General features: G+C 42.6%; 1 protein-coding gene across 1 annotated transcript in view; it reads left to right on the top strand.

The window, feature by feature from the left end:
• Positions 1 to 2,137: 2,137 nt before the first annotated feature.
• Positions 2,138 to 10,532, top strand: part of LOC120023941 (kinesin-like protein KIF26B) — a 34,489-nt gene continuing 26,094 nt past the window's right edge. The window contains exons 1-4 of the mRNA XM_038968043.1: positions 2,138 to 2,158; positions 3,367 to 3,861; positions 6,770 to 6,858; positions 7,017 to 7,200. Coding sequence (XP_038823971.1) covers positions 2,138 to 2,158; positions 3,367 to 3,861; positions 6,770 to 6,858; positions 7,017 to 7,200 — 789 coding nt within the window. The remainder of the gene's footprint in view (positions 2,159 to 3,366; positions 3,862 to 6,769; positions 6,859 to 7,016; positions 7,201 to 10,532) is intronic.

Raw genomic sequence — 10,532 nt, 5'->3', positions numbered from 1 at the left:
TAGTTTGTGTGTATGTATTGATATGTAGGCTACGTGTGCCTTTTGTAATTTTATTTTAATTCATGTAGTTCTGTCTATTAATGTACTGTATTATGTCATGTTTCATGTTTTATGTGGACCCCAGGAAGAGTAGCTGCTGCTTTTGCAACAGCTAATGGGGATCCTAATAAAATACCAAATACCAAATAGAATCAACATTTAAAAAAATCTGTGGCGAGACTGGCCTTCCATACTATGGACTTATCCAAGTTGCCTATGTGCATTTTGGAGACCCCCCACCGCCCCTCAAACACACACACATTCAAATATCTGTCAATTTCCAGACCTATATTGAATGTCAGGTTATTGAAGTAACATTTCCACAAGAACACAGTACAGTAAAATATGGTTTCCTACCATCTAAGAATTAGCAAGCAAAATGGAGTTGATTATCAGTAATGGCTGACAGGATATTTCCTAACGAGAAGTCATCTGTGTGGGAGGTGGTGAGTGAGTGAGTGTACATTTTCTCCAAAGATCAGAGAGAATCAATTCAACTTGTTCCCAGACACTCCCACCATAAAACCCACACTATGAACTTTCGGCACTCTGGTTCATGGAATGTCCTCAAGACACACTCACATAACTTCTCTTCTAGCCAAGTTCGCTATCATCCGAACAAACATTATGTTAGGCACAATCATATCCAAAAACCGCTAAGAAATACCCAAAATGGCCATATAATCAGATTATTTCACATGGCCTACAGACCATAAACTTCCATTGAGAAAGCAGTTTAAAAAAGAATGCCACGTTTATAGTTTGCATTTCACTGCCTCCCTGTGGACAACGAGGGGAATGCACAAATAAATTAAATCAGTAGGATGCCTGCGCGCTCTCGCTATTGATGCGCTCTGACATTACGCACGCCTTCATTCACACCGCCAATAGCTCAACACGACAAGACGCGCAAGTGCGGATACTTTACGGGGTTAGAATAATATTATTGCTTCATACTTTTCATTTTTAAACCGTGTAAAAAACAAACAAGGCTGAGTAAAGTAGACAGCATATCCTTGTCTTTGGCTTTGTTCCGTTTTCCCTTCTCAACAACCTATTGCTATGGCATCTCTCACTCGAAGAGAGAAGGAGAGATGTCCCACAGCAGGGAACCGAAGGTATTGGGTAAGGGACGCTTGATTCAATATAACTTTTTTTCACATTCAGTATTTATCTTAAGATGTTTAGATAGTGGGTTGCACAGTTCTAGTATCTACTTATTATTTCATGACTCATAGGCTTTTAAAACATCCGTTTCAATTTATGTTATGATGATGTCATGGTTATTTTCTCCAGTTTGCAGTATATTACGGTGCATGGTATTTGTACATTTCACAGACAGATGCGCCTCAATGTAAATCATCCAGATTTTACTCTGAGACTGGGAGCGGTACAGTACTTCACGAGGACTGTCAATCAACAGATCGCCCCTCTCCAGAGGGTGCCGGGTCCAACACCGACCGTCATGGAGTTCCGTGGCCAAAAACGGATGTCCCATCCCGAGGAGGACCTGGGATTACCAGTGGATTTGACACTGTTAGACCCCCCATGGTGGGAAGTTGGAGCGTTCGGAAATCTGACGGAAAAGTTATTTGTGAGCATTGCACCGCGACTGTGGCTGTACTAAAGATACACGCACTGAGCCTCGTCATTCCTCAATATATCTCATGCAAGGTAGATTTATCACTTCATCACTTTCTATGAAAATGTGTTTTATGCAGTAAACAGTAGCATGCATTCATTGTAGTGATACAATATACTTTGGTGACAATTTAATGGGTTTGAATTGAAATGGTCAGAAAATGTGATTTAGCCACAGATTTGCAACATATTTTAGATGATGTCACATATTTTAGCTGCCTTAACAAATCCAAATTGTCACATACTTAGATGTTTTTCTCCCGATTGCATCTGATATGTAGCAGACATCAGTTCCTGTCATTGAGCTGACTCATAGGCTATCCCTAGAGTGAACTGATTCAGACTGATATTAATATTTTAACAAAGCAACTCATGTCCCCTTCAAACCTCATTACCAGAGGTACAACGAAAACATTTGCTTTACTCTCCTATTGTCATATTAGTGTGTATAGGTGGCATGGAAGTCAGACGCAGGAGAGTAAGACGGAGTGTAAATGTAGACTTTTACTAAATGTCCACTCAATATGCTCCAAGCACGAAAATATACATATATCAAATAAACATGGGTACGAGGACCCGTCGCACACCTATACAACAAGAAAACAATACTTGACATAAAACAATCTCTGACAAACACTTGAGGGGAAACAGAGGGTTAAATACACAATAGGTAATGAATGGGATTGAAAACAGGTGTGTGGGAAGACAAGACAAAACCAATGGAAAATGAAAAATGGATCGATGATGGCTAGAAGGCCGGTGACGTCGACCGCCGAACACCGCCCGAACAAGGAGAGGCAACGACTTCGGCAGAAGTCGTGACACCTATGAGAGGAATATGAAATAGAACAGGACGTTTTACAATTAACCACAGACCATTATGTGGAGATATTACCTCATTGTTCAGACGGAGACGGTCAGTAGAAATCTGATAATGGCTTCTTGTAGTGTATTGATTTCCAGACCAGGGCCATGATGAAATCTGGCCTGTTATGAATCCTAAAGAAAATACAGGTCTCTGACAGCCTGGTTCCAGACCTGTTTGTGCTGTTTAGACACCTTTTACCCTCTTAGAAAAAAGTGTTATCTACAGTAGAACCTAAAACGGTTCTCCTCTGGGGACAGCCAAAGAACCCTTTTGGAACCTTTTTTTCTAAGACTGTGTGGTCATTATTTTGCCTGGTCTCTTTGTTATGACAAACACACAACCCAACGTTTGGCTACACAGCACAAACAGATCTATTACCAGGCTAGGTCTCAGATTTTGGCTTGGAGTTTGTTTGGGCGCATCTGCATTTTTCTGGTTGACTTTGTTTTATGCAATATTACAGTAGTCTGGGAATCAAAATGTGGGTCATTGACATTAGCAGCTTGTGGGAGAAAGGTTTGGAATGGAAGTCCAGGGAGAACAAGGGCACAGGAACTAACATACAGTATGCTATGCCACCATCTCTGTCCTATGACAGATGCTATTATAATGATTGATTCTGGAAGTCAATATAGGCCTTCTTGGTACCATGCCACATTTTGATACATAGTTTCCTCAATGACAGACTGTCATCAATGACAATTAAGTTTAAACATTTTCCGCTTTTGTATTTCACTGTGATATTTGTTGTTTTTGTGATTGAATTGGACTCAATGCATAGAACCATACTGTACATTCCCTTTACATCCTTTCTGTAGGACTCCACCTTGTCAGCCTATCTCCACGACAACCTCCAAACCCACAGTGGTACCATAGACGTCTGGGCTGTGGAGGAGGAGCAGAGTGGCTGTGATATCTGTGGTGCCCACCTGAGCCAGCTGAAGCAGGAGGCCATCCACCTGATCCTAGCCAGGGAGGAGCGTGCCAAGTGGGCCACTCCATCTCCCGCCAAGCCCCTTCCTGGATCCACCTCCACCAAAGCAGCACCATCTAGCCCCCACCTCTCAGGCTCTGCCAGGACCCATAGTTCCTCTGCCAAGCTCTCCCCTGGACCTCGATCCACCACCTCCACAGCACCATCTAGCCCCCGCCTCTCAGGCTTCACCAGGAGTCAAAGCACCCAGAAGACCCACCCTAGGAGGATCCTGAAGCCCACCCCAGCTGAGATGGATAGATGGGTTGAGGAGCAGCAGCACCTAGCCTCCTCCATATCAATGTCCAGCAATAACGGAGTCACCATCTTTCCCTACCAGGTACTGTACATCTAAAAACCTACAGGTTGTATATCATAGTATTTCCATGAGATCACAGTAGCTATCATTATTATGGAGTCTAATGGAAGCTATATGAACAATATCAGGATAATATCATGAGTCATGACACATCCCCCAGCAGGTGTTGTACATCTAAAAGAGGAATGGAGAGAGGACAGAGGGATGGAGAGAAGAGGAAAGGAGAGGAAAGGAGCACAGAGGAGGGAAGAGGAGAGGGGAGGAGTGGAGTGGATGCTCTCATAGAGGATGTTGTCACTGTCAGAATTGATTGACCCCGTCCGATCTGCCCCAATTAGATCCTGAGAAGTGTGCATTTGCAACCTTATCGCTAATGGAGGGAATTGGGTTGTGATTTATTTTCCGTCATAAAACAGCCAGTCAAAAAGCAGGCGGTGCGATGATCAATAGCCTGGTCATATTTAACGACTGGTGAAATATGCATAGTGCAGTATTGTAACCCTCACAGGGCTAGGCGGTAAATACAGCCGGGACGAAAGTGGATGGATGGAAGCATTTAAGGAGCCTTAAGTAGGCTACAGTAGCTTGTTCAGCCATAGGGCTCCTACCATAGGGCTTTGGTCAAAAGGAGTGCACTATATAGGGAATATGGCGCCATTTGGTAATCTACCTATATCTCCTTCAGTGCATTGTGGCTAATGAAGTGAAGTGGTCTCTGGTCTGTCAGTTTCTGACAGTGGAGTGGCTGTCTGGCTGACAACTAGCCTGATCACAGATCAGTTATGGTTGGCATAACAATGACCATAGGAGTTTGCTGTATACAACACAAACAGATCTGGTACCAGGTTAGCTGCCATAGTCTATTAGACAATATGCAAAGCAGAGCATATTATACCGGCGTAAGTTTGTTATTAGGAAGGTTTCCATCCAATTGGTGACAGATTTGTGAATATTCTAAAATCCGCATTAAAGAAAATGTGCACATTTTCCGCAACAGTGGTGTGTTTCCACAAAACGGACTTGTTGCAGATAAAAATCTGTGCGTGATGACGTAGTGCACACAAACTGTACTTTTTCGCTTAAGTTTAAATGTACTGAATAAAAATCTGAAGATCATTATGTTTCCATCGCATTTTCAACTCCACTGATAGTTTTGTCACCAAACTGTTGCGTTAAATAGCGAATGTGCCTACTATGGTCTTGGCACGTGTACTCTAGTTAACAGCTAGAACCAGAATAAGACCCTCTGACATTTCTTGGCCTAATAAACTGCATGCTTTCCTGATGAGTTGTAGTGGGAGGACCACACCGCGTGTCATCGCGTGACTCCAAGTTTACTTTGATATGATGGTTATTATATCAATATTTGCGCATAAAGGTGTTTCCACCGCTAGTTCACGCATAATTCATTTTACAGGCACAAAAAGATCCCATGTCGAACGAACAAATGATCTGACTGCATTTATAAAATTGGACCGAAACTTCCTGTTTCCCTCACAGCTGTCGTGATTTTTTTTTATAAGGCATGACTTTACTCGCATAGAAACTGTGGATGGAAACGTGATTATTGATGTGTTTTCATGTGATTTTCCACTTGGAGGAAGCAGAGCAAATGTTAGTCAAAGCTAGGTGACCTCATGCTAATGGTAATGGGAGTGTTTACACCATTCCAGTTTGAGATAGAAGAGAGGACGAGGAGAGGGAGAGGGAGAGGGAGAGGGAGAGGGAGAGAGAGAGGGAGAGAGAGAGAGAGAGAGAGAGAGAGAGAGAGAGAGAGAGAGAGAGAGAGAGAGAGAGAGAGAGAGAGAGAGAGAGAGAGAGAGAGAGAGAGAGAGAGAGAGAGAGAGAGAGAGAGAGAGAGAGAGAGAGAGAGAGAGAGAGAGAGAGAGAGAGAGAGAGAGAGAGAGAGAGAGAGAGAGAGAGAGAGAGAGAGAGAGAGAGAGAGAGAGAGAGAGAGAGAGAAATATAGCAGGAGAAAGAGAGAGATATTCAGGGTGTGGGGGACAGGGGGTTCAGAGTTAGAAAGGAATAGAGGTAGAATTCATCTTTACTCCGTGCCCCCTAAACCCATCTCATTCCAGATGTTAGTCATGCCCCAGGGTGCCTCATGGCTCTAATTGGCATTACATGGCTGGATATTTCCTGTGGCAGTAGCAATAGAGGGAGGGGAACAGGGTTGTTATCTTGCCCTAAAAAGCTGAAACATTGATGAGACAGTAGAGCTGCAGAGGGGGCCACTATAAAACAGGACTCTGGCTGTCGCTTTCGCTCGCGGCCAAGCTCTTTGACTTTATTTCAGCAGATATACAGAGTAGAGAGTAGGCCAAAGCTCACACACACACACACACACACACATACACACACACACACACACACACACACACACACACACACACACACACACACACACACACACACACACACACCCTCTGGCTGGAGGGAAGGGAAAGCAAGGGTTGGTTTGAAGAGTCAGACTCTTCACGCACATCCTCGAGGGTATGTGGTGTGTAATAGTCAGATGCAGCACGGTCACAGTAGGTTTAGTAGTGGCTCTGAGTCTGATTGTCTGAGTCACGTCTCCATTAAACCTTGGAGCTATGTGTCCCATGTGTGACTACTAGTCTATATGTAGAGCTATATGATGAATGTCCCATTTACCTAATGTGCTTTCATCCTAATGCCCCACATCCACAGGTTAACAATTGATTCTTCTCTTGGGTTGCGTTCCAATTGGCATCTATTCCCTGGGCTATATTACGATGTGCTGTTGGCAACTCTTCTATCATTGCCAAGCTGTACTTTGGCATGACATTGAACGAACACAAAGAGGAGTTGGCTAATAGCCAAAACAGACTGGACCCCCAGGCTATGGATATTCTAATACAGTTGAAGTATTATCTCCTAAGATAATCATTCTACTTCTCTCCAGTTTTCAGAGGAGTTCTCAGAGGGACCGAATGAGACTGTGGCTGTCCAGAGCAGTTCAATGGCTCCTGCAATTTTGTCCTTTCTGGTCAGGTATGTGTAAAACTAGTCAGTTAGATGTCTACTGAGTAGACATGGGCTCCTGCAGGTAGTTCTTTACTGATGATTAATAAAAAGTCTTAAATAATCATTCAGAAGTTGAGGATGTACCTACTGTGCTTTTGAAATGTCCATATCCTATCTTTCCACAGGGCAGCCCAGAAACTGAGCCTGACGTCGAGGAGGAAGGGCCAAATTTCCGCCCCCTCTCCCGTGTCTCCTCACCCCCATTACAGCACCTGCTACAGGGGCATCATCCAGAGGTCTCCACCCACAGTCCCCACCTGCCTTCTTCAAGCTGCCAACCAACTCAAAGACGCACCCAACTTTGGCAAGGTAACCAGCTGTACTCAGTTGTTCACCTCGGTCTTGACCAATCAGATCGTTCATGTAAAAGATCATTTGTTCTCATTGACTTAACCTGACTACACTGAACAAAAATATAAACGCCACATGCAACAATTTTATTTTATTTTACTTAGTTATAGCATATAAGGAAATGAGTCAATTTAAATAAATCAATTAGGCTCTAATCTATGGATTTCACATGACTGGGAATACAGATATGCATCTGTTGGTCACAGACACCTTAAAAAAAGGTAAGGGCGTGGATCAGAAAACCTGTCAGTGTCTGGTGTTTCCCCCATTTGCCTTGTGCAGCGTGACACATCTCCTTCACATAGAGTTGATCCGCCTGTTGATTGTGGCATGTGGAATGTTGTCCCACTCTTTCATAGCTGTGCGAAGTTGCTGAATATTGGTGGGAACTGGAACACGCTGTCGTACACGTCGATCCAGAGCATCCCAAATATTCTCAATGTGTGAAATGTCTGGTGAGTGTGCAGGCCATGGAAGAACTGGGACATTTTCAGCTTCCAGGAATTGTGTACAAATCCTTGCGACAAGGGGCTGTGCACTATCAACCTGAAACATGAGGTGATGGCGGCAGATGAATGGCACGACAATGGGCCTCAGGATCTCGTGCATTCAAATTACCATCGATAAAATGCAATTGTGTTTGTTGTCCGTAGCTTATGCCTGCACATACCATAACTCCACCGCCACCATGGGGCACTCTGATCACGATGTTAACGTCAGCAAATTGCTTGCCCACCTGATCAGGTCAAGACCCTGGTGAGGACGACGAGAATGCAGATGAGCTCCCCTGATGGTTTCTGACAGTTTATGCAGAAATTCTTCAGTTGTGGAAACCCAAAGTTTCATCAGATGTCAGGGTGGCTGTTCTCACATGATCCCGCATGTGAAAAAGCCAGATGTGGAGGTCCTGGGCTGGTGTGGTTACACATGGTCTGCGGTTCTGAGGCCGCCGGTTGGACGTACTGCCAAATTCTCTAAAACAACGTTGGAGGCGGCTTATGGTAGAGAAATTAACAAATAATTTTCTGGCAACAGCTCTGGTGGACATTACCATGTTAATTGCATGCTCCCTCAAAACTTGAGACATCTGTGGCACTGTGTTGTGTGTCAAAACCGCACATTTTAGTGTGGCCTTTTATTGTCCCCGGCATAAGGTACACCTGTGTAATGATCATGCTGTTTAATCAGCTTCTTGATTAAACAGTCATGTGGATGGAAGATCGTGGCAAAGGAGAAATGCTCACTAACAGGGATGTAAACACATTTGTGCACAACATTTAAGAGTAATAAGCTTTTTGTGCGTATGGAACATTTCTGAGATCTTTAATTTCAGCTCATGAAACATGGGACCAACACTTAACATGTTGGGTTTATATTTTTGTTCAGTATAAATACATGTTTAAATAAATGTTTTAATAAATGTTTTAATAAATGTTTTATTAAATAAATAAATCGTTCTCCCACATACACTTTTTTAAGTGATTCCAGAGTCATTAAGCAAGTGAGAGTGGTTGTGTCGAGGAGTGAAGAAGATCCTATATCGGCACTCATAATACTACCCCCATCTTTATGAAATGCTATAATGTGGTGTTAATGTCCTTTCTGTTTCTGCCCTCCCCCCTCTGGGGTATACTGTAGAGGAAATCAATATGGCTGCCCTCGTGTTTCACAGATGATGGTCTAGAGTTACAGATAACAGGCCTCCATCCCATCCTTCCATTCCACCTGCACTCAGCCCAGAACAACGCAGGGAGAACCTCTTTCTCTCTCTCTCTCTCTCTCGCTCTTTCACCCCTCTCCCTTTCTCTCTCCGGCTCTCCTTCCCACATTCTCTATCTCACCCCCTCTTTTCTCTCTCTCAGTATATGGCTTCTTGAATAATTCAGCCCCATAAATATACTGTGACACAAGCTCAATAGAATACAGTCAGGGTAGGAGTTACATAGCAAGACTTCCTCCAACAGATAACAGACAGACTAGCTACCATCACTTGCTTTTATTATGATTCATCATCATAATCAAGGCTGATGGATTATTTTCACGGTTGGGTAGCTCACTTTCTAAATGTAATCCGTTACAGTTACAAGTTACCTGTCCAAAATTGTTATCAGTAACATAGCTTTTGGATTACCCAAAGTAACGTAATCGGATTACTTTCATTTACTTTTAGATTACTTCCCTTTAAGAAGGCATTAGAAGAAGACAAAAATGAATATTAACAATTGAATGACATCTATTACAAGATAAGTCAATGTTAGAGTTTACATAGCTGGCCAGAAATGGATCAAATCAAATCAAATGTATTTATATAGCCCTTCTTACATCAGCTGATATCTCAAAGTGCTGTACAGAAACCCAGCCTAAAACCCCAAACAGCAAGCAATGCAGGTGTAGAAGCACAGTTGCTAGGAAAAACTCCCTAGAAAGGCCAAAACCTAGGAAGAAACCTAGAGAGGAACCAGGCTATGAGGGGTGGCCAGTTCTCTTCTGGCTGTGCCGGGTGGAGATTATAACAGAACATGGCCAAGATGTTCAAATGTTCATAAATGACCAGCATGGTCAAATAATAATAATCACAGTAGATGTCGAGGGTGCAGCAAGTCAGCACCTCAGGAGTAAATGTCAGTTGGCTTTTCATAGCCGATCATTAAGAGTATCTCTACCAATCCTGCTGTCTCTAGAGAGTTGAAAACAGCAGGTCTGGAACAGGTAGCACGTCCGTTGTTGGGTTATGTAGGCTTCTAACCCATTGCTTTCCACTTCAATACAGATAATAAAACGATTAGGTAAAATTTTTACATTAAAATCTAAAGTCTGTCAGATTTACAGTCATTCCAATTAATTATATTCTTGATCTTCAAGAATAGGATTTGTAAATATGGAAGTGTAGATTAGTTGAATTGTTTAACCTGACCGTAACCTCAAAATAAAGGATTTATTAGCCTACACTGTTGTTTATCTTTTTGTTCTGAAGGACTGATTGGGTTAATTGCTTCAAAACATGGTTGAAAAAGAAATGCTGCTCTCATGGAATGGCATGCTTGGAGCACTACCGAAAACATTTGCTATAGGCTAGGCCTATTGTTTACTTTTCGGTTGGTGACATCATTGAATTAGGAATTAGAATACTTAATTAATTTAATAGGATCTCTATGGGTGACACTTTGATATCTCGATCATTTTCGTCTGTTGAAGTGTATCAAAAGTGCACAAGTTTAATCAGTATGTTAGGCCTTTTTTTTAATTTATTTTTTATATTTTATTTTTGCATTTTCCAATTAACAACATTC

The sequence above is a fragment of the Salvelinus namaycush genome, chromosome 29 (assembly GCF_016432855.1).
Source record: "Salvelinus namaycush isolate Seneca chromosome 29, SaNama_1.0, whole genome shotgun sequence".
NCBI classification, from domain to species: Eukaryota; Metazoa; Chordata; class Actinopteri; order Salmoniformes; family Salmonidae; genus Salvelinus; species Salvelinus namaycush.
The sequence above is the reverse complement of the archived record's forward strand: the minus strand, read 5'-3'. Positions and strand labels throughout refer to the sequence as shown.